At 34.0% G+C, this 24459-nt stretch overlaps 3 protein-coding genes across 4 annotated transcripts; all 3 read right to left on the bottom strand.

The window, feature by feature from the left end:
- Window positions 1-6032: 6032 nt before the first annotated feature.
- Window positions 6033-10593, bottom strand: LOC128226720 (uncharacterized). Its single transcript, XM_052936715.1, has 2 exons — window positions 10480-10593; window positions 6033-8268 (listed from the first exon to the last, which is right to left on the bottom strand). Exons 1-2 carry the CDS (start codon window positions 10499-10501, stop codon window positions 6596-6598), a joined length of 1695 nt encoding a protein of 564 aa, XP_052792675.1. The 5' UTR covers window positions 10502-10593; the 3' UTR covers window positions 6033-6595.
- Window positions 10594-12705: 2112 nt separating this feature from the next.
- LOC128226044 (uncharacterized) lies at window positions 12706-14880 on the bottom strand. The gene has a single exon (XM_052935942.1). The coding sequence runs from the start codon at window positions 14878-14880 to the stop codon at window positions 14143-14145; it is 738 nt and encodes a 245-aa protein (XP_052791902.1). The 3' UTR covers window positions 12706-14142.
- On the bottom strand, window positions 14875-22465 carry LOC128226721 (uncharacterized). 2 transcript variants are annotated; one of them, XM_052936717.1, is made up of 2 exons: window positions 21900-22465; window positions 14875-15623 (listed from the first exon to the last, which is right to left on the bottom strand). In XM_052936717.1, the coding sequence occupies exons 1-2, from the start codon at window positions 21931-21933 to the stop codon at window positions 14884-14886; spliced, it is 774 nt and encodes a 257-aa protein (XP_052792677.1). In that variant the 5' UTR covers window positions 21934-22465; the 3' UTR covers window positions 14875-14883. The 2 variants fall into 2 exon arrangements, with proteins under 2 accessions (XP_052792677.1, XP_052792678.1); XM_052936718.1 differs by lacking the exon at window positions 21900-22465 and adding an exon at window positions 16107-16227.
- Between the last annotated feature and the right edge of the window lie 1994 nt (window positions 22466-24459).

Raw genomic sequence — 24459 nt, 5'->3', positions numbered from 1 at the left:
ATAAGCATCACTCCTAATATCTACATTCCCCTTTTCGTTACTTTATTTGTAATGTAAATGATGATTTTGATTGTACTCATTTCGCTCTTATCAAGAAAATTATCTAGAAATTCAATCTCGTTTTTACATACGCATGACCAAGGTCTTTCTTTAGGAAACACGCTTACAGAGGTCACAAAGGATCGGCCTGTTATGCAAAATGAGGGCAAATCGTTCAGAAAATCAAGAGCATATGTAATTAAGAAAAATTGATCTTAAGGTATATTCGGAACTGCGACAGACTTAGAAAAACAAAACACTACAGGTGAAATCTAAATACGATAAAAATGATACTGTGTTTTAATAACATAAAAAAATATGTGAAATTATTGATGTAATTAATGTTTTCCCTAACAATACTTAGTGTTCAAAGTTATACCCAATCCCATGGAATGGCAGTTCTTTTCAAGCGTGCCAAAGTTATGGTTTATGTTTAAGCAGGGATTTATGCCTTGCGCCGAACTGATCTTGAGGTCAACGATATGGAATGTATTCAAAGCAGGGATGACAACGAGTAGTAAAATTGGTACTCAATCTTCCGATCGAGTACGCGGTTACTCAGATAACTTGAATTGGTTTTCGGGAAAGACAAGTTCGTGTATACTTGGATCGGTCATGTTCATTGTGCGTTGGTAGTAATATTGGCCATTTCATCTTATGTACCTAAACAGAGAAATCAATGAAAAGAAAACAAATATTGTTTCATGCCTTTAAATTGTCGTTTTCATTTAATTTTAAACGAACATAAGTACTATATTATAAATGGAAAGTAGAACTCGGATCATATTCGAGCGTCGAGATGATCGAGACTACACTCAATAATGAACAACATTCAGATTTACAATAAACGAAACTTATTTAGAAATTGTTTAGTTGTTACTCTACGAAATACTAATAAAATGACTGTTTTTCATACTGAAATGTTGTTTTCCTCATTAATATTCATTATTCCATGATAAAGATATGCACCAAACACTTGTGAACATTGCAAAAAAATACGCCCATTCAGGAATCATTGCACGTAACTGTCGTTACTTATTCGCTCGTCAGCGTCCATTGTTTGATGAAAACACACTAATTGGTAAACAATATAATTATGTAGACGATGTACCGCTATCAAAACTTGACTAATTGACATCAGTGTTATATGCAAATTAGGGTCCTTTGTTGACAGTTTGCAACTATCACAACATCTGTTAAATAATTTATTAGGGTCAATTCTGTACACAGCGGGGATTAGAGGGGCCGTAAAATGTCGGCTTGGAAACACGAAAGATTTGATTCTTACGTCTGTTAATTGTGAATTTGGTGAAATTTATCAAAAGAAAACTCGGGTACTCCTTGCCATCCCTAATTTATAAGTTATTGTAAATCAGAAACATCTACTATTTGGGTCTTTCTATCGTCTTGCAAATGCAAGACAGCAGTGTTGTTTAGTTTCAATGATTCAATAGATCTTGCAGTAGATACAGGTATTACAGATCGTAGAACAGATTCGATACTGGTGATCTTACTTACCATTGGTTCAATCAACTCTCAAAATACAAGATTGAAAATATGTATACCCGATATGGATTGTCACAACTGATTGAAGTTGGTACTTACTTAACAGAACATTACCAATAACATGTTTTATAGTTTAGACGGTATAAAAGCTTTTATTACTAATGATCGCTCAGATAAATATATCAATTGGACATGCACAGATGTCATTGAAGATTTAATTTTGTACTCAATAATTCTTTTCTAAAATGGGTAAATGTTTATATAAGCAAATAATTGGAATTCCAATGGGTGCCAATTATGCACTTTTACTTACAGACCTCTTTTTATACTGCTATGAAAGTGAATATATGTTAAAATTATCTAAGTCTGGAGATCTAGCTCTTGTTGATAAATTCAATAGCACTTTTAGATATTTTGATTATATTTTAAGTTTAGATAATCCTGATTCTCAGATAACATTAATTCGATATACCCTTCACAATTGCAACTTAAAAAATCTAATACATCCGTTTTAAAAGCATCATATTTAGATCTGCAAATCGAAGTAAAGGAAGATATATTGAGTATCAATCTTTATGATGAACGTGATGATTTTAATTTTAAAATAATTAATTACCCTTCTCTAGATGATGATGTTCCTAGTTCACCATCATATGGTATTTTTATTGCACAGTTGATAAGATTTGCTAGAATATGTACAGATGTAAAAAAAAATCAGCTCTCGCAGTTAACTTATGACGCAAAAACTTCTAAAACAGGGTTTCAAATATTATAAATTAAGGAAAATTTTCTCAAAATATGTTAATGGTCATTACATCTCATATCAAAGTACAATAGTAGTCTTAAATCGCTGATTGCTGATAGTATTGCACATCCTGATTTTTATGGTGATGTTTTAAAGAAAATTCGTAAAATTAAAATATAGACTTTATGAATTACTTGGATTTTATTTCAACCGTGGATATAAATGCAATATTTTGAAGAGCACTTGCCTTCTAGTTTTTGAAGATGAATACCTGAAACAAAATATAGGGTTGACTTTAGCATCCTTTTATAACTAAGCTTTCAGTCCTTTGATATTTTATGAAGATTTTGCTAAATAATGTTATCTTTAAAACCGTTTTTGGCGAACACGTTTTTGGCTGACTCCGAGTGTTTTAGCATGTGACTTCATTTTCTTCAAATATTTTACATTTTCAAATTATTTGGAAGGAAAGATTAGCAAATACAAGTCGCTTTTATTTTTAATAATGGTTTCCTCATTTGTTCCCAGTTGAAGTACAATGATGCTTTTTATTATGAAACTCTATGTAAACACAGTTTTAAACCTTTTATTTTATAAGGCAGACTGTGTGGGATGTTTATAGTTTCTAACGATGACTGCATCGTAACTTTGAAAAGTGTTTGCAGTAGGTGCTCTGAATTATTTCCCTCCGTCTGCAGATAGAGTTGGGATCTCTAATCATAGAAGTACTTGGGGTTTACGTTTATTATTATTTGTTTTATTGATAAGTTTCTTCAAGTTTATGCATACTTTGATAAGATTTACCTTTTGCGTTTAATCTTTATTAAGGATTGTTGGGATAAGAGTGAGGTTTGTGCACATAAACTAGTTAAAACACCCAGTAAATTTACATTTTACTGACCGTTCCAAGGCGGTACCTAACAATTCTTGATAAACATACCTATATTTTTTATATAAAGTATGTATGCACTGTGCTGTTTGTGGAGTTTTGTGCTGTTCTTCTATGTTTCTTGTTTGTGATTTTAGTGTTCTATGTCTTTTGTTTATGTTTAAACTTTTTGCTACTGAGCTTGTTTCTCTAGCTTTTTGCATAAATATTGGTATCATTGTCTGACATCATTTCCTTTTCTGGAAAAGGCGAAGCATCGTCAGATCAATTATGTCGCAACTATTGTCCCATTTACTGTTTTTAAGTACAATAACGTAGCAAATCCTGCTTTTAACAGATTAATTTTGAAATACTTAGAAGGTTATTATTGTTGCCTGCGTGCTCTTATTGCAAATTTTGACTGGGTTTCATATATTGATCCTAATACAGATGTGTACAGTCAAATTTGCAGACCAGTTTATATTGGTGTTTGTGAATGCATACCTTACAAAAATGTAAAATTTCGAACATGCGCTTCTCCTTGGTTCCATAATAATGATGCACCCCAGCTTTTCCTTGTGTATTATTGTGACTTTAAAATAGGTACTTACCGTATCCGTTGTGATTTTTTCGTAAACTTGTGTGTTTCAAAGTGGTGAGGGCAATAGCAATTTATACAAATCTATTCTTTTAATAATGACAAGCAGACTGTAAAATTTAACTTATAACCCGTTTTTCCTAGTCTTTTAACTGCAAACTTCATTTGCTGGACATTCCGGTATTCATTTATTCATTCTATTTCATTGTTACTTATATGCATGCTAGAATTCTGTGAAGAAACATAGCAGTTGTTATTTTACCTGAACTCCTGTTCTGAGTGTAGTCATAGTTTATCCATGAATTATGTATTTTTTTGTCAGAAAGCAACTACGGTACCAAGTTACATTGTCTCTCGGGCACGCAACAACAAAACCCGTCGATTCGAATGAGGGATTTCAAACTAGCAAAAACCACAAACACCCTTTCAAACAACTCCACCTATAAAATCAAACTAACAGTTGTATATGGTCAGCAAATCAAAATCATTTAAACAAATTTCCAGAAGCACTACGTGATCCATCAACCCATTCTTCAGATTTTTGGAAACTCGTAAAAATCAACACTGCACCAAACTCAGCACGCAGCAGTTCGCCTGACTCAGAAACAACAATCAAATGAAGATACCTTAGACAAAGCTAACATTATGCACACTTCTTTCAATCACAACGCTTGCTCGATTGTACAGATCACCTTCCTTCTAGCACAGCAAACTGCAGCTCACTAATAACATCTTCTGTTAAAGTGAATCGACCTTGAACGTACTATTCATAGACATGTTTTCCTTAAAAACAATGTTTTAACGTGTCCCCTTTCTTAGTTTGTCCCCAGAGATTCGACTGTCAATCAACTAGTGCCCGTGTATCATTCTTTCGGTCCAGCCCTCGTTGAACAAAAAGAAGTCGGGGCAGTACTCTGTGACATATCCGATGCCTTTAATAGAGCCTTGCATAGTGGTCTTTTATTTCAACTACCAAGAAGTGGTATAAAAGGACGTCTTCTCTCATCGTTTAAGAACTATTTTCAGGATCGAGATCAATGAATTGTCATTCTCAGAAGCTTTTCTGATAGTTTTCATTTCGGCGGGGTTCCCAAAAGTTAATTTAAGTTCCTATGCTACTCTTCGTATATATAAACGATATCGTCGACGAAATACAATAAAAGATGCTGACGACTAGACATTATAAATTGTTGTCGATACTCTTTTTCAAGCTGATAATACATTGAAGCTGGTCTTGAACAAATCATCCTATGAGGTAACTAATGGTTAGTTACCTTTAATCCTCCAAAGATATAATATTAACAGTACGATAAAAACTAAAGACCCAATCAACAATTTAAAGCACCCTACCCTAAAATTTGATAATTCGTTTAATGTCTGATCCCCTTTTTATTATTTCAAGTTTTAAATTTGTGTTGGGCTGATTGAAACGACAAGGCTGTAATTTTTCTGTTCTATTATAGGGCTCATTTTCTTGAATCATTTCATTTTTGGTGTTAATGTTTTGGACAAAAGCTCAACAAAAAAATGATTTCGTATTGCCTCACAAGTGAATGCGCTTTTAATTTTGGTTTGTTACGTTGCAGAAAACTATTACGTATTTTTCTGTGTGATTAACTTGTGGTTTGCCTTTATATCTACGCCATTAGACCAGTTACCAGGTCTCGTATCACCTTCTCGAGTTTACTCAAGAAAGTCTAAAATGATAATAGCCTGCAGGTAAATGCACAGATCAAGTGTGTTTCTAAAATCCGTGGACAGATGTGTGCGGGTGGGTATCTCAGACCTGATGAGACCGCCATGCTTGGAGCTTTTAATGCCTAGATGTTTTAACGAAATTCCGTTGTCGCAATATCTCTTGCGTGCGTGCTAGCCAAACACACCTAGGTCGAACCCTTACAAAATGAGTATGTATTTGTGTCATAATCGTCAGTATTAACCAAACATGAATGTTTTGTGGTTTTGTGGTAATTGCAACTATTTTTAGAAAGATATTTGCATGTTTGAAACCAGGAAAGGAACTTAACCCACTAGTTTGTATTCTATTAGATATTCTTATCAGAAAATAAAAGTGAACGTGCACATGAGAAAAAGATCGATTAACTAGTGGATGACAATTGGCTGGATAAGAGTGAGCGTTTTTTAATGAATCGATGTGAACGTATTGGTTCTGCGAACCTGCATGCCTTTTTGATATCATGCGCAGGAATTATTCATGCTTATAAATGCTACCTGGCGAATGTCATTTTAAGTGCAAGGTAGGAAATTTTGTTTTTATTTGATTTACTCGAGCGTACAATATCCTATTTCTTACAGATAACTTAAAATGCATACAGTCAAAACCTGTCGAAGTCGTTGGAACCTCGGGAAAGACTTCGAGATAACAAACATTTGATATAACCGAAATACAAAAAAAGTGTTTAACTTAACCAAACACATTCGACAAAAGTTCGACATAGCTGGAACATTGAGAAAACAGAGTTCGAAATAACGAATTTCGACTATATGTTAAAACATAATACAAGACTACCAGGATCAAAACTAACTCAGAATCAATACAGGCCTTTTCTAAGATGACACAAAACCTACAACACAAACAGTAATTACATATCAAAACATTTTTAAAAAACAATCAGGATATAAGACAACACATATTCAGTAAAAGATATGTCAACAAGCCAAACATAAACAAGAAAAATTGAAGTACATGTACATGAAACCGAAAAACACGGAATGAAACCTTGCATTAAAAGTATAGTTGATGCCTTGGCTTAGACTCGTTCAAAACTAATGTTCTTCTCAATGTCTCAATTCAGTATGGCTCAGCGCATGTAACATGTCAATCACCAAATAAATTGTCGCTATCCAGAGAGGACAAATTTTCAAATAAGTCTGAATTTTTAAGCGACTGGTACACATTTAAATGTTCTACACTTGTGTTTCCCTCTTTCTGATAATCAACATGAGAATCTGATAACCTTTCACCTGTTTGACACGGTGTATTGCTAGCACTTCCAAGACCAGTAGATGGAATTCGGGTTTCATATGAGCCATGTAATTGTTCTTGGGTAGGGTACGGATGTTCAGAGGGAAACACACATTTAGGTTTCGTGAAAGAGTCTGCATCGCTATTGCCGGCCGATGTTGATGTTGAACTCAATGCTACTGGAGAGTTTAGCCTGAGTTTTGGAATGGTTTCGTCATCATCAAATGTACGGAAACTGATTGTTTTAAGACTTTGGCATCCAATTAAATCATAGTTTTTTGTTTCATCTAATATCAAATTATCAAGCACTTTCGTCTCCCGTTCTTCCCCTTTTCTTGTGTCTGTGTGTTGACTTTGCGTCAGAGTGTTCATCTTGTCAAGATAATCTGAAATGAATCTTAATTCTTTAAAATGGCCTTCAATGGCAAGGTTCTGAGATGCTCGTAAATTATCCAGACAGTCCTGGTGCTGCTTTGTTAACTCAGCTAATCTAGCTTTAGCAACAAAGTACAACATTTCTCTTCTTGCTTCTATTCCAGGCAAGTTTCTTTCAATATCGGCAAGAAGTTTCTTTGCTTCTACAATGCATGTTTCGTCAACAGGACAATTTTCAATAACGTTTGCTTTGTTCCCGAGACCAAGCAAGCAGAATACCATTTTCAAAATGTAAGATCGTCTCCACATAATTTTGCCGTCTGAAATCTCATGTTCAGCATATTGAAGACCAATATTACCGAACATTAACAGAGCCCGCCTGTGTTCAGCTGATGGTGAGTTTTCAAATCTATACAGCATTACTTGTACTGCGTTATAAAACATAAACACAAGTTCATAGCAAGGACCAATGTGGAATGCCTTACAAAGGGCGGCTGTGATCATATGATCGCTTTCTTCGAAACGTCCTGCAATAGCATTTGCATTTGCTAACCGGCCAAAATACACACCATCTGTTAGCAGTGTATTACTTGTCGCGCTTGTGAGACTTTTCATTTCGGTGAAGACAGCTCCTTCACATAGACCTTCGTCAAATGTAATAGCTATCGCATCGATTTCTGCGCCAATAAATACTATGCATTTGTCATTAAGAATTTGTATCCGATCTTTATCACTTTCATTTTGCATTTTTAGTCTCAATCCTTTTCTGATATGGCGTAAATTAATCCGAGGATTATTGAACTGTGCATCATCCACCATCTTTTTCAGAATAAAATTCATTTTGCTTACAGATGGCCTTTGTCCTGATGTCGATCTATGTACATGTTTTAAAGTTGTAGCCGCGTCCAGGGAACGTAACAGTTCTGCTGCCAACTCTGTATAGCCACATTCTTTAAGAACGAACACGAAGTCCTGTAAGCAAATATTTTGTGGCAAGTGGCTTATTAAAACTTCTGAGACTAATCCTTCCCTGTCATTTGTCAGTTCTAAGTGGTGGATATACTGGTGAACAGCTTCAAATCGAGGGTATTCTCTACGAACTTCAACTTCCGTCATAGCTTGGTTTCGAGAGACAATCATACTGCCGTGTTCTGTAACATATCACATACGATTAACTGTATTTATACCGTTGTATCCTTGTAATAAAGACATCTAAAGACTAGACTTAAAGTGATTTTTTTAAGGAGATACCTCTTCCATATTGATGCATAAAATAAAATTATACCTTTGGCATTATAATGAACAAGGCAATGTTAATTATGGTCATTACAATAAAAATAGTCATAAGTTTACAATAAATGCAATATTTGTTTTTTGTACCAAACGTTCAAAAAATTTAATTGAATGATAAAAATATCCAAATATACATGCAGGTATTATATATTCTTTAAAAAACCGGTTGATCTTAAATCGAGCGCAATCTATTGTTAACGTTATCGATATACTTGGCCGCATAGGTTTAAAGAATTATACATTAGGCCACAACAAATTGATCATTTGTTCGTCGGATTTGCCGTACCTAAACTTCGAAAAACGCCGCGCGGTTTATTTTTTGTTTAGTTCTGAATTTGCACTATTTTATGAATTTCTTTTGCTTAGAATTTAAACCGACTTAACCTTTTTTTTGAAGGTATTTCCATGCTTTACACTTTCTTCGCGAGCAAACTTTCCTCATGTCAGGACAAAATCAGGTCCGGGTACATTGTTTGGTACTCAAAATTTAGTGCTAAATAATAACTAAATCAGATTTTGAGTGCAAAACTTATATTCAAATACACGGACACACGACTAACAATCATTGAACATGTTTTCGTGAGTTATTTTTCAGATTCTAGAATGCATTTCTCAGTATTCATATTGTTTTATACTCATACCTGTTATAAACAGATAAAAAGTAGGACTTGTAAATGTGTTAGAAACAGTCTGTTTTTACACATACAGTTTTATAATAACATCAGTAAAACATCAGTAAAATCAGAAAATAAAACCTTTTATAAGTAAAATGGCTCTGTTTTAATTTTCTCAATTTTTGTTCTTATCGCACTTATTTTCTTTGATCGATTAGTAATAAAGTGGCCTGTTATTAAAGTGGCCTTTTTCTTACGGGCATTGGAGCTATGGGGGCTGTCATTTTATTCTTTTTCAAGGCCTATAAACCAGGTTCGTGGTCAAGGCGAGGTCTTAAAACGGAAACATCTTTAATCCACCACCTGCACTTAATATAATGACCAGTGTCACAATTGCAGATTTGTTTGATACTGCTGGAGTTATTTTGTCCCACAAACCAATCCACAGTATCATTTTTTAGAAATGTTCTCTGTGTTAATTACATTTTTCATCTTCTGCCATGTCAAAGTCACTACAATTTTATCACGTGCTTCAAGAGATTCAAATTTAGACCTGAGCCAATATTTGGAAATGCTCAGATGATATATTGCTCTTATGTCTAAAATGTGATAGTAAGATTATTACGGAATGAATACAACAGTTCTTCTTTTTGGTCTTTGAATAATTGCACGTTACTGTGAGGAATGTTGTCTTTACAATATATCCACGTTTAAATTGCTGATGCAATGAAAGTTAATTGTAAAACACTGGATCTTATTGCCATTTGTTAAAAATTGAGACAGATTTTCATGTAATACAATCAAAACCTTTTTCATTTATAGCTGAGAACCATTTTTTTGTTTTGTTGTGGCCTTATCGATTTATCTTATCAACTATTGCCAATAACTTGTAATGACTGGTAATGACTGCATCAACCATTGACAAATGTTAACAGATATTCAAAAAAGAACCTGTATTCGTATATCTATGCATTTTTAACATAACTATTCTTTAGATTGACTGTCAGAGATTCATGTCAAAATCATTCAAAGGGCTTGAAACTCCTATTAAACGAAGCTCAGTCTAATTGTATTACGCAGTAGTGTCCTTTTATAGAATTATATCAAATAGCGATACATGAATATATACGTTACACCCGAAAGCCAAACTCAAACAATTGCCTATAATCAATAAGACAGACAGACTTGAAAACCCATAAAAGTAAAAGTAACATTCATCATGCAGTCCCTTTTAAAAAGTAGCATGTTCGCATATTAAGGACAAAACGCCGTGATAACGCCGTGATAACGCCGATATTCCATGCTTGAGAAGTGTCATTATGTTGATGTAAAAAGTAAGAAATGTCTATGATAACCTGTTTGTTAAATTTCCTTCTCTTATCAATTTTTGTCAATAAGGTGTAATAATTGCATCAACAATTGAGTTTAAATGTAAACACGTATTTAAAACATTACCTTTATTTGTATATCTATCCATTTTTACAAATCTATTCTTAAAAGTGACTGTTAGAGAAACGTGTCAAAACCGTTCATAACGTTTGTTTTGACTCCAATCAAAACGAAACTGATATTATTACGCAGTAATGTTAGTTTATATGATCTCAGCAAAATCGATAAGACAGATAATTGAGAACCCAGGAGTTCGATTCCATAATATGATTCAATGTTCAATCCGCCAAATGAAAAGATAAACAAATAACACCGGAGAATAATATACGGCACTCTTTACCTTTAATTGAACGTATGGCCAAATTAAGGAACCGCCGAAATCGTTTTTAAAAGTAGCCAAGTTTAATATATATATATATATATATATATATATATATATATATATATATATATATATATATATATATATATATATATATATATATATATATATATATATATATATATATATATAATAAATATATAATAAATAATTGAATATATATATATATCAAAACAGACACTTATAAAAGTAATGTAAAAGCTCTGTGTTTTATTATGCTTGAGAAACTAAACATCTTTTAATATAGTTTGTTGTTTATTTTGACGTCTCCATGGACATCATTCGTTTAATCAAACAAGGTCCTGGTCAAACATCAGAGAGAGAGAGAGAGAGAGAGAGAGAGAGAGAGAGAGAGAGAGAGAGAGAGGGAGAGAGAGAGAGAGAGAGAGAACAAAAAGAGAGAGAGAGAGAGAGAAGAAGAAGAAGAAGAGAGAGAGAGAGAGAGAGAGAGAGAGAGAGAGAGAGATCGTCCAAGAATAATTACTTGGTATCCAATAAACAAGGAAGATAATAGTTCATGAATTATAGATTTTAACATATACACTATCAATATCAATGAAGTTGTATTGCTTTATAACACTATTTGTCATACAAATGCATGAATTACACCAAACATTTGGCATCTACAACATTACATGTATCGTACAAATGTCTATTGAAAATCAAACCATTGTCGTACGATATTGTCCACAGGAAGTTCCTCAAACGAATTATGGGTGTTGAGATGTCAACAGTGAACGCAGCGGTCTATGGAGAGACCGGACGCTACCCGCTAATTATTTTTAGGCAATGCAAAATCATTAAGTACTGGTTTAAGCTCGTTACAAATTATTACGGGAATTGGATTCTTAGCTCTTTGTATAAAGAAAGCCCGTGGGCAGTTGAACATGGCGTTAAAAATTGAGTTTTTAAAGTGACACATTTACTGTGTTATTACGGACTTAATGATGTTTTTTTTCGCAATCTGTGAATGCAAAAGTATTTATGGTTTTGTTAAGGCAAAGACTGTCGGATCATTACATTACTTCTTGGAGATTTGCTGTAAAAATAACTCACAATCTCTCGTATTATATAAAGGTAGTTAAACCCGTATTTGAGTTCTCTCCACATCTGTCAATTATAGAAGACAAGAAGCATAGACATGCAGTAACAAAATTAAGACTATCATCCCACTGTTTAGAAATTGAACATGGGCGACATAGAGGAATTGAGAGAAGAAATAGACTGTGTACTTTGTGTGATCGATGATTAATACCATTTTGTTATCGAGTGTGAAGCATACAATGAACTTAGACTAAGGTTTATTCGCCCAATGTAAAGAATTCGACCAAGCATGTTTAAATTTGTGGAGTTACTGTCAACTAAAAATAAGACAATTCTATTAAACGACTTGATTTGATAAATAGTATAACTTTAACAAATCACCGTCCTGTCAATTGTATTTGTTAACATATCGCTGTCAGCTTATATTATATATGTTTACTATCATGCACTGATTTGAATGTTTTCGTTAACTTTGTACATGCATTCATTATCGCGTTTATTTATTTGTACATTTCTTGACGTAATGCTAAAATTTTCTATTGATAAATTGATATGCTGTATATGCATAAGATAATAAACATTCTGTTATGTTCTGTTCTGTTCTTTTATTTACACGACACCATTTAGACAATATGTCTTCGAGTAATCTGTCGTGGCAAAAAAAATAGAATAGTCCGAATTTCAAGTCAGGACAGATTTTTAATCGCAAGAAACTTATTTTTATGAACGACATAGCAAGACAAGCCACGAAATCACCCAAATTTTCGGCGTTAACCTGTATATTCCTGTCGTGGACACATTGTGACCGTGACTGATTACTAAAAAGTAATATATTTAATATATTACCGAAAACACTAAAAGATAAACTTGTTTATTCTCTTTTTAATTTCAACTGGAATCGAACGTGAATTGAAACCTTTCGGGTAATAAAACAATCTTATCTGTAAAATGATATTTAGAATAACTTTCTTTCTTTCAACGCAATAAAACACAAAAAAAGAATATCAGGTTACCAGAAATCCCAAATTCATAGCTGGACATACACAGCAAACAAAACTATCAGGACCGAAACTTAGAGTCCATACTGACTTTTTTTGGGAAAAAATAACACTTAACAACATAAACTCTTTTAACACTTGAAAGCATTCAAGAAAGCTACGAAGATATGAAACAACACGCAAAATGCGGAGTGATATGTCACCAACCCTACCATGAACACGAAAAAAGATGCACATGCAACCAAAACATACGAATTGAAACCTTGCAACCAAATATTGTACATGTCCTTGTTAAAAGCTCGTTCACTTTCTTCTGCTCAGTAAGATGCAGCACATGTAACGTGTCAATCACCTAACAGTGTGGATGTCCTTCGTAAAGCTTTGGCTCAGTAAGATTCAGCGCATGCATCATGTCAATCACCAAACATATCATCGCTATCTAGAGAAGACAGATTGTCGGATAAATCTGACTCTTTGAACGACTGGTACACATTTAAATGTTCTACGCTTGAGTGTCCTTCTTTCTGATTACCTTCTTGAGAACCTAAAGACCTTTCTCTTGTTTGATATGGTGTGTTGCCAGCACTGTCACGGCCGGCAGGTGAAATTCGGACTTCCATGCCAGTATTAGACATGCATAGTTCTGAAGTTTTAAAAGTACCAAACGTTTCTATGACATTCGGATCTCCACCACGTAAGTGGTTTTGTGTAGTGAACGTTTGTCCAGCGGAAACCAAACATTTAGGTTTCGTTAAAGAATCTGCATCGCTGTTGCCGGCTGATGTGCGGCCACTTAATGGTAATCGAACTGACAACTTCGATTCATTACTTTTATTGACGAAGTCTGGCTTCTGGAACTCTTGGTAGATTCTATAGTCATGTTCATGCCCATAGTTTAGAAAGTCCTCTTCAACATTTGGTCTTTCACATATTTCTGTTTTTACGACATCCTTTCTTTTCGGAAATTGAGTTGTACTTTCACCTTCGAAACTAGCGCTCATTTGTTGCATACAGTATATTTCCTTTGGCTCTGTATGGCTTTCCAGTTTAGTTCTAATGCTTTCCATGCAAACACTACCAGATATGCCTGGTTTGAATACTGTCACCCTCGTATCTGTGATTGAACTATTGCTTTCATCGATAAACGAAAGACTTCTGGGTTTCATTAAAATTGTCGTTCTCTCGCTCGAAGTCTACTGACTGACTGCTTGTGTCTTGAGAGGTATTATCTTCTTCACATCTTAACCGATATTCAACCGATGGATGTGTGTCTTCATCTGAACGAAGATGAAGAAGGGCCATTTTTTATTTTAAATTCCATGCTACTGGAGAGTAAAGCCTGAGTTTTGGAATGGTTTCGTCATCATCAAATGTACGGATGCTGATAGTGTCGAGACTCTGGTTAAATGACGGGTTTTTGATTAAAGCATAGTTTCTTGTTTCATCTAATATCATTTCATCAAGCACTTCCGTCTCAGGTTCTCCCCCTTCTATGGTGCCTTTATATTGACTTCTCAGATGCGTGAGAGAGTTTACCTGATCAAAGTAAGTTGAAATGAATTCTAACTCGTCAAAGTTGCCTTCATCGGCAAGGTTCTTAGACTTTTGTAAATTGTCAAGGCAGTCTTGGTTTGGTTTTGTTAACTCCGCTATTCTAGCTCTAGCAACATAGTCAAACATGTTTCGTCTTGTTTCTATACCAGTCCAGTTTCTATCTATATCGGCAAGAAGTTCCTTTGCTTCTTCAATGCATGTTGCGTCAACAGGACAGTTTTTAATAACGTTTGCCCGGTTCCAGAGACCAAGCAAGCAGAATATCATTCTCAAAACAAACGATCTTCTCCACATATTTTTAGTGTCCAAAGTTTCCTCTTCAGCACATTCAAGACCCATCCTACCCCACATTAACAGTTCCCGCCTTTCTTCTGGTGTTGGCGTCTTTTCAAAGCTATAGAGTCTAACTTGCACTTCGATAACAATCATAAACAAAAGTTCAAAGCAGGGACCAATATGGAATGCTTTATAACGAGCAGCTCTGAGCATATCTTAATTTTCTTCAAAACGCCCTGCAATAGCATTTGCATTTGCTAAACGGCCAAAATACACTCCATCTGTAAGTAGTGTATTACTTGTTTCGCTTGTGAGACTTTTCATTTTGGTGAAGACATCTCTTTCGCGTAGTCCTTTGTCAAATGTGATTGCTATCGCATCGATTTCTGCACCAATAACTGCTACACATTTGTCAGCAAGATTTTGTCTCCGATAATCATTACTTTCGTTTTGCATTTTTAGGAAACATCTATCACTTGATTGGCTTAATGCAAGCCGAGGATCAGTGAACCGTGCATTATCCACCATCTTTTTCAAATTAACCACCATTTTGCTTAAGAATGGCCTTTGACCTGATGTCGATTTGTGAACATGATTTACACTTGTAGCGGCGTCCAATTTGAAAAGGGAAAGGTACAATTTTACTGCGAATCTTTTATAACCACATTCTTCAAGAACAAGTTCTAAGTCCTGTAAGAAAATGTTTTGTGGCAGGTGGCTGATCAAAACTTCGGAGACGTATCTTCTGTCAGTTGTTAGTGTTAATGTGTTGATTTTCTTGTGAACAGATTCAAATCGTCGAGGGTATTTTCTACGAAGTGTTGCAGACACAACGAAAGGGTCGATTTGTAGAATAACCTCCTCCTTGCACAAAAACAGTGATTGGACTTCAGCTTCGGTCATAGATTGGTTTCCAGAGACAAGCATACTGCTCTGGCCTGAAGTGCTCGGAGGGTCTGTAAAATATCGCATACTTCATTTATAACTCGTTATAAAACTCGTTATAAAAACATATTATATACTCGTTTCAGAAAAAACACACTAAACAGGGTAGTGTATACGTTTATAAATACTTTAGATAAGTGTTTATAAAACTGTAGCATTCTGCAGCTGAGATTTGAAACTTATCTCGATAATGTTAATAATATCAGTTTACAATCAATGCAAAGTTTATTTTTGCTTTTATTTTAAACTTCCATTAGCTTCATTCAATAATAAATATATCAAAATACGTGAAGGTCTTATGGTTGTGTGTGTGGTTGGGGGGATATAACGTTATTCAATGGACTGGAATGTCTATTTTTGAACACAAATGTTTATGTAAAAGTACATGATATTATGTTATTGCGAAATAACCTTGGGTTTATCAACTAATATCAATAACCTGCAATGAGTACATCGATCAAAGTTTAAATGTAAAAACCTAGATAAAACAATACCTGTATTTGTGCATGTATCCATTTTTAAACAAAACTGGGTAAGAAATTGACTGTAATTAAACAGACATTATACTGAGATCCACGTCAAAATTTTGTCATGAAAATCTCATCAAAACGAAACTGATTTTATGACGCAGCAAAATCACGATTCAAGTGTCCGTTTATAGTAGTTAATCAAAATACCATACATGCCAACATATAAATATATACAAGTCAATAAAGTCTAAATACAGACAGACTCGGGAACCCAGGATTTCGAATCCATGAAATGCCATACTTTTTCTTTCGGCGAATGGAAAAGTAAAACAATACGACATATACTATCTTTTTGAAAATTAATATAAATCATTCATGTGAATCGCCGATCAATATGATTTGATAAATACCGCCATCTAGTGGGTCCAAGATAATCAATCATTATTGGAAATGAAGATTGGATAATCTAGTTTAAATGAATACGGAATTATTTTATTATTTATTATTTAAGATTATTCTTCTTTTTTTTTAAATATTTTAAGGTATTAAAAAATACAAGTACATTTTGAAATGTGAAGTAGTTAGTAAGATTTAAGGAAATATCATGTCAACGTAGAATGTTGGGAATTGCAAAAAACTTGGAACAAAGAAAACACCAGGGGCGCATCCAGGATTCGACTTTTGAGGGGGCGTTTCTTAGGGGCGTACCCTTTTGATTTGCGCCCCTCCCTCAGAAACGAAATTTATTTGGTTTATTTGGTTTAAGGTGTTGGCAGAGGGGTTTGGGGGTCCTGGCCCTAGAATTTATTTTTAATTAACAGTACAAAATGGTGCATTTTGGGCGTATTCTATTACTTTTCTTATCCTATATTAAAACAAGTAAACCTGGACGATTTTTTTCCTCTGAATCCGTAAGTGAACACATCAGCGGAAACCTAATTACAATTAAAAAAAATATATACAGTTCAAGAAATTAAAGCACTAAATTAGTATTCAATAACTATGTAAAACTGTTTGTGTACTTGCTGACATGTTTACCTAAACAATAGTTGGTGCTCAATTATATTTTGTCCAATTGGATGGAAGTCATTTTCAAATAACCCGTACATTTAATTTAGTTAATCTATAGTCAGCTGGGGTCATATAACAGTAGCTTCTTGAATTTAAATTGTTCCTTTTCCTTAAATTCAATAATTTCCTTAACTGTTTTAATTAACAGGTAGAAAGTGTTATGAGCAAGTGAAATATATGGGACACTTAAGTTGTTAAAAATGAAAGATTCATTTTAAAGAATTAGTTTTTTGAAGAAATACAACAATTCGAATTTTACACTAACAATGCTTCTATAATACGGACCCAGTTAATGATTTGAATCAGGTGAACCGGTAGCTTTATTTAGAGTTTGAACCACTGGGCAAAATTTAAACTTGAACACTAAGCTGGTTCAAAAGTTATTAGAATGCATTTACCAAAAACAAATAGATATACGACTGCGTCGCATTTAACCATTGTTATGTTTATAGTAAATAATAATATTTTGCCATCATCTTATGTAACATAATACAAGTAAATATTGAACTTGTGTAGCGTTATAAAACTCAACAAATGAAACTTTGACAATCATTCTTTGCAATATTATATTCAGGCAAAAAAAGAGTTTCATCCAACAGAAATTTTGAGTCAGTTTAATTTGAAAAGATTTTTAAAATCCTCATAACACGGATACTATTTGAATTGTTAAATAAATCCAACGTGTATGTTGATCATTGTTTTCAAACTCAATAAGCCATTGTTATTGATACGTAAAGTTTTTTATGACGATAAAAGTAACAATCAAAAACACATATTTCAGTCCGTCTTTCGGCAGAACCTTGCAGTGGCGCGCCTCACGGAAGTGTTGAAGGCGTCAGATAAAATCAAACGTCTTGGTAATCACATCTCCTGTTTCCGGTTCCTATATTCTTAGCATAATGGCATCCGTCTCAAACACGAGAGAAACTTCACATGCAGAGCAGGTACTGTGAACTTTTATTTCCAAGATGGGAGATTGAGAGAGAGGAGGTCTTGGAAAATTTGCAAAATCGCAGCAAAGCGTTCATACTTCATAAACGCATGAAAAATAAGCATTACTCCTAATATCTATATTCCCCTTTTCGTTACTTTATTTGTAATGTAAATGATGATTTTGATTGTACTCATTTCGCTCTTATCAAGAAAATTATCTAGAAATTCAATCTCGTTTTTACATACACATGACCAAGGTTTTTCTTTAGGAACCACGCTTACAAAGGTCACAAATGATCGGCCTGTTATGCAAAATGAGGGCAAACTTTATCGTTCAGAATATCAAGAGCATAATTATGTAAATAGGTTAAACTGATTTTAAGGTATATTCGGAACTGCGACAGACTTAGAAAAACAAAACACTACAATCTAAATACGATAAAAAAGATACTGTGTTTTAATAACATAAAAAAATATATGAAATTATTGATGTAATTAATGTTTTCCCAACAATACTTAGTGTTCAAAGTTATACCCAATCCCATGGAAGGAAAGTTCTTTTCAAGCCTGCCGAAGTTATGGTTTATGTTTAAGCAGGGATTTATGCCTTGCGCCGAACTGATCTTGAGGTCAACGATATGGAATGTATTCAAAGCAGGGATGACAACGAGTAGTAAAATTGGTACTCAATCTTCCGATCGAGTACTCGGTTACTCAGATAACTTGAATTGGTTTTCGGGAAAGACAAGTTCGTGTATACTTGTATCGGTCATGTTCATTGTGCGTTGGTAGTAATATTGGCCATTTCATCTTATGTACCTAAACAGAGAAATCAATGAAAAGAAAACAAATATTGTTTCATGCCTTTAAATTGTCGTTTGCTGAAAACACACTAATTGGTAAACAATATAATTCTGTAGGCGATGTACCGCTATCAAAACTTGACTAATTGACATCAGTGTTATATGCAAATTAGGGTCCTTTGTTGACAGTTTGCAACTATCACAACATCTGTTAAATAATTTATTAGGGTCAATTCTGTACACAACGGGGATTAGAGGGGCCGCAAATTGTCGGCTTTGAAACACGAAAGATTTGATTCTTACGTCTGTTAATTGTGAATTTGGTGAAATTTATAAAAAGAAAAACTCGGGTACTCGGATCCCTAATTTAAAAGTTATTGTAAATCAGAAACATCTACTATTTGGGTCTTTCTATCGTCTTGCAAATGCAAGACAGCAGTGTTGTTTAGTATTAATGATTCAATAGATCTTGCAGTAGATACAGGTATTACAGATCGTAGAACAGATTCGATACTGGTGATCTTACTTCCCATTGTTTCAATCATCTCTCAAAATACAAGATTGAAAATATGTATACCCGATACGGATTGTCACAACTGATTGAAGTTGGTACTTACTTAACAGAACATTACCAATAACATGTTTTATAGTTTAGACGGTATAAAAGCTTTTATTACTAATGATCGCTCGGATAAATATAGCAATTGGACATGCACAGATGTCATTGAAGTTTTAAATTTTGTACTCAATAATTCTTTTCTAAAATGGGTAAATGTTTATATCAAATAATTGGAATTCCAATGGGTGCCATTTCTGCACCTTTACTTTCAGACCTCTTTTTATACTGCTATGAAAGTGAATATCTATCTAAGTCTGGAGATCTAGCTCTTGTTGATAAATTCAATAGCACTTTTAGATATTTTGATTATTATTTTAAGTTTAGATAATCCTGTGTTCTCAGATAACATGAATTCGATATACCCTTCACAATTGCAACTTAAAAAATCTAATACATCCGTTTTAAAAGCATCATATTTAGATCTGCAAATCGAAGTAAAGGAAGATATATTGAGTATCAATCTTTATGATGAACGTGATGATTTTAATTTTAAAACAATTAATTACCCTTCTCTAGATGGTGATGTTCCTAGTTCACCATCATATGGTGTTTTTATTGCACAGTTGATAGGATTTGCTAGAATATGTACAGATGTAAAAAAAATCAGCTCTCGCAGTTAACTTATGACGCAAACACTTCTAAAACAGGGTTTCAGATATTATAAATTAAGGAAAATTTTCTCAAAATATGTTAATGGTCATTATCATCTCATATCAAAGTACAAAAGTAGTCTTAAATCGCTGATTGCTGATAGTATTGCTCATCCTGATTTTTATGGTGATGTTTTAAAGAAAATTCGTAAAATTAAAATGTTTCCAGAAGTTAGTTGGGCAGATAGATTTAATGAATTACTTGGATTTTATTTCAACCGTGGATATAAAGGCAGTATTTTGAAGAGCACTTGCCTTCTAGATTTTGAAGATGAATACCTGAAACAAAATATAGGATTGACTGTAGCATCCTTTTATAACTAAGCTTTCAGTCCTTTGATATTTTATGAAGATTTTGCTAATTAGTGTTATCTTTAAAACCGTTTTTGGCAAACACGTTTTTGGCTGACTCCGAGTGTTTTAGCATGTGACTTCATTTTCTTCAAATATTTACATTTTCAAATTGTTTGGAAGGAAAGAATAGCATATACAAGTCGCTTTTATTTTTAATAATGGTTTCCTCATTTGTTCCCAGTTTAATTACAATGATGCTTTTTATTATGAAATTCTATGAAAACACAGTTTTAAACCTTTTATTTTATAAGGCAGACTGTGTGGGATGTTTATAGTTTCTAACGATGACTGCATCGTAACTTTGAAAAGTGTTTGCATTAGGTGCTCTGAATTATTTCCCTCCGTCTGCAGATAGAGTTGGGATCTCTAATCATAGAAGTACATGGGGTTTACCTATACGTTTATTATTATTTGTTTTATTGGTAAGTTTCTTCAAGTTTATGCATACTTTGATAAGATTTACCTTTTGCGTTTAATCTTTATTAAGGAATGTTGGGATAAGAGTGAGGTTTGTGCACATAAACTGGTTAAAACCCCCAGTAAATTTACATTTTACTGACCGTTCCAAGGCGGTACCTAACAATTCTTGATAAACATACCTATATTTTTTATATATAGTATGTATGCACTGTGCTGTTTGTGGAGTTTTGTGCTGTTCTTCTATGTTTCTTGTTTGTGATTTTAGTGTTCGATGTCTTTTGTTTATGTTTAAACTTTTTGTTACTGAGCTGTTTCTGTAGCTTTTTGCATAAATATTGGTATCATTGTCTGACATCATTTCCTTTTCTTGAAAAGGCGAAGCATCGTCAGATCAATTATGTCGCAACTATTGTCCCATTTACTGTTTTGAAGTACAATAACGTAGCAAATCCTGCTTTTAACAGATTAATTTTGAAATACTCAGAAGGTTATTATTATTGCCTGCGTGCTCTTAATGCAAATTTTGACTGGGGTTCATATATTGATCCTAATACAGATGTGTACAGTCAAATTTGCAGACCAGTTTATATTGGTGTTTTGTGAATGCATACCTTACAAAAATGTAAAATTTCAAACATGCGATTCTCCTTGGTTCCATAATAATGATGCGCCCCAGCTTTTCCTTGTGTATTATTGTGACTTTAAAATAGGTACTTACCGTATCCGTTGTGATTTTTTGTAATCTTGTGCGTTTCAAACTGGTGAGGGCAATAGCAATTTATACAAATCTGTTTTTTTTAATATGACAAGCAGACTGTAAAATTTAACTTAAAACCCTTTTTTTCCTAGTCTTTTAGCTGCAAAGTTCATATGCTGGACATTCCGGTATTTATTTATTCATTCTATTTCATTGTTTCTTATATGCATGCTAGAATTCGGTAAAGAAACATAGCACTTGTTATTTTACCTGAAGTCCTGTTCTGAGTGTAGTAATAGTTCATCCAGGAATTATTGATTTTTGTCAGATGATCACCACCATTTTCATATTTTGATTAACATCAACATTTAATGTCAGTTTGTATATTTAATTGTTTTATACCAGTAACCCATTAGGCTAAATTCCAACTATTTGGTTGTTTACATTTCCTATGGCCGCCATCTTGGTTTTCTTAGAAAGGTCATTTGGGTCGACCGAGGTCACAGAGTTCTAAGGTCATTCGTCTGAAATCTTGGTCGACCTTTGGCAAATCGAACTTGGTTTGGTCGACCTCAGCGTCTGTTGGCGGGTCGAAGATTCTTTTTAGATTCATTCCAGCTCCATCGCCCTTACAGTAAAGTCCAGGGTAATTTTTGCGGACTTTTTTACTTTTTTCTAATGAAAAACATCTAAATTTACACTTAAGCCATTCAATACAAACTTCTATAAATGGTTTACTGTATACTGTAATGCTGAGAATTGTTTCCAGTAAATCCGAGAGTATTTTGACCTTATACAGCACTGATTTTAGCAACTTTTTTGGAAAAGAAACTTAAACTTTCATCTTCGTTGAGTAAACAGAATAATGTCGGTGGTGACTCATCGTTTAATCTCGAACCATTGTGCTCCGTTTTTGCGGAAGGCAAGCGAATAAGTACGATTTCTTTTGAAACTGCTAAGTTTCTAGAGTTTCATTTGATTTTGTTGTTATTTAACACTTTCAACCGGTATTATATTAACCATTTGCAGTAATACACTGTAAAGTGTTTTTGGTTTCGGGTTTTCTTTTAAAAACCAGTTTAAACGGCACAAAGCAAACGGTCCTACATTTAGAAAGCAACTACCAAGTTACATTGTCGCTCGGGCACGCAACAATAAAACCCGTAAGTCGATTCGAATGAGGGATTTTAAACTAGCAAAAACCACAAAGACCCTTCAAACATAAAATCAAACTAATAGATGTATATGGTCAGCAAATCAAAATCATTTAAACAAATTTGCAGAAGCACTACGTGATCCATCAAACCATTCTTCAGATTTTTGGAAACTCGTAAAAATCAAAACTGCACCAAACTCAGCACGCAGCAGTTCGCCAGACTCAGACACAATCATATGAAGATACCTTAGACAAAGCTAACATTCTGCAAACTTCCTTCAAGCACAAAGCTTGCTCGAGTGTACAGATCACCTTTTTTCCAGCACAGCAAACTGCAGCTCACTAATAACATTTTCTGTTGAAGTGAATCGACCTTGAACGTATTATTCATAAACATGTTTTTGTTAAAAACAATGTTTTAACGTGTCTCCTTTCTTAGCTTGTCCCTAAAGATTCGACTGTCAATCAACTAGTGCCCGTGTATCATTCTTTCGGTCCAGCCCTCGTTGAACAAAATGAAGTAGGGGCAGTACTCTGTGACATATCCGAAGCCTATGATAAAGCCTTGCATAGTGTTCTTTTATTTCAACTACCAAGAAGTGGTATAAAAGGACTTCTTCTCTCATCGTTTGAGAACTATTTACAGGATCGAGATCAATGAATTGTCCTTCTCAGAAGCTTTTCTAAAAGTTTTCATTTCGACGGGGTTCCAAAAAGGCAATTTAAGTTCCTATGCTATTATTCGTATATATAAACGATATCGTCGACGAAATACAATAAAAGATGCTGACGACAAGACATTATAAATTGTTGTCGATACTCTTATCCAAGCTGATAATTCATTGAAGCTCGTCTTGAACAAATCAATCTATGGGGTAACTAATGGCTAGTTACCTTTAATCCTCCAAATATAGAATATTAATAGTTCGATAGAAACTGCAGACACAATCAACAATGTAAAGCAACCGACCTTAAAATTTGATAATTTGTTTAACGCCTGATCCCCTTTTTATTATTTAAAGATTTAAATTTGTGTTGGGCTGTTTGAAACGTCAAGGCTGAAATTTTTCTTTTAGATTAAAGGGCTCATTTTCATGGATCATTTCATTTTTTAAGAGTTTTGGTGTTTATGTCTTGGACAAAAGCTCAACGATAAAAATGATTTGGTATTGCCTTACAAGTGAATGCGCTTTTAATTTTGATTTGTTACGTTGCAGAAAAATATGACGTACTTTTCTGAGTGACTAACTTGTAGTTTGCATTTATATCTACGCCATAAGAGCAGTTACCAGGTCTCGTGTCACCTTCTCGAGTTTACTCTAGAAAGTCTAAAATGAAAATAGCCTGCAGGTAAATGCACAGGTCAGTGTGTTTCAAACATCCATGGACAGATGTGTGCGGGTGGGTATCTCAGACCTGATAAGACCGCCATGCTTGGAGCTTTTAATGCCGAGATGTTTTAACGAAATTCCGTTGTCGCAATATCTATTGCGTGCGTGCTAGCCAAACACACCTTGCTCGGACCCTTACACTTGTACATGAGGAATAGGGTAATGAACTAGCGAATGACAATTGGTTGTATAAGAGTGAACGTTTTAAAATCAATTGATGTGCACCTATTGGTTCTGCAAACCTGCATGCCTTTTTTATTTCATGCGCAGGAATCATTCGTGG

Source organism: Mya arenaria, chromosome 3, assembly GCF_026914265.1.
Source record: "Mya arenaria isolate MELC-2E11 chromosome 3, ASM2691426v1".
In the NCBI taxonomy this organism is placed as follows: domain Eukaryota; kingdom Metazoa; phylum Mollusca; class Bivalvia; order Myida; family Myidae; genus Mya; species Mya arenaria.
This window is presented reverse-complemented; position numbering and strand designations above follow the sequence as displayed.

Excerpts from the sequence above, each read along its gene's own strand:
- LOC128226720 (XM_052936715.1), bottom strand. The coding sequence starts at position 10,501 with ATGGATAGATATACAAATAAAG. Across the intron at positions 8,269-10,479 it reads GGATAGATATACAAATAAAG|AACACGGCAGTATGATTGTC; the intron begins GTAATGTTTTAA and ends GATATGTTACAG.
- LOC128226044 (XM_052935942.1), bottom strand. The coding sequence starts at position 14,880 with ATGCTCAGAGCTGCTCGTTATAAAGCATTCCATATTGGTCCCTGCTTT.
- LOC128226721 (XM_052936717.1), bottom strand. The coding sequence starts at position 21,933 with ATGAACTATTACTACACTCAGAACAGGACTTCAG. Across the intron at positions 15,624-21,899 it reads CACTCAGAACAGGACTTCAG|ACCCTCCGAGCACTTCAGGC; the intron begins GTAAAATAACAA and ends GATATTTTACAG.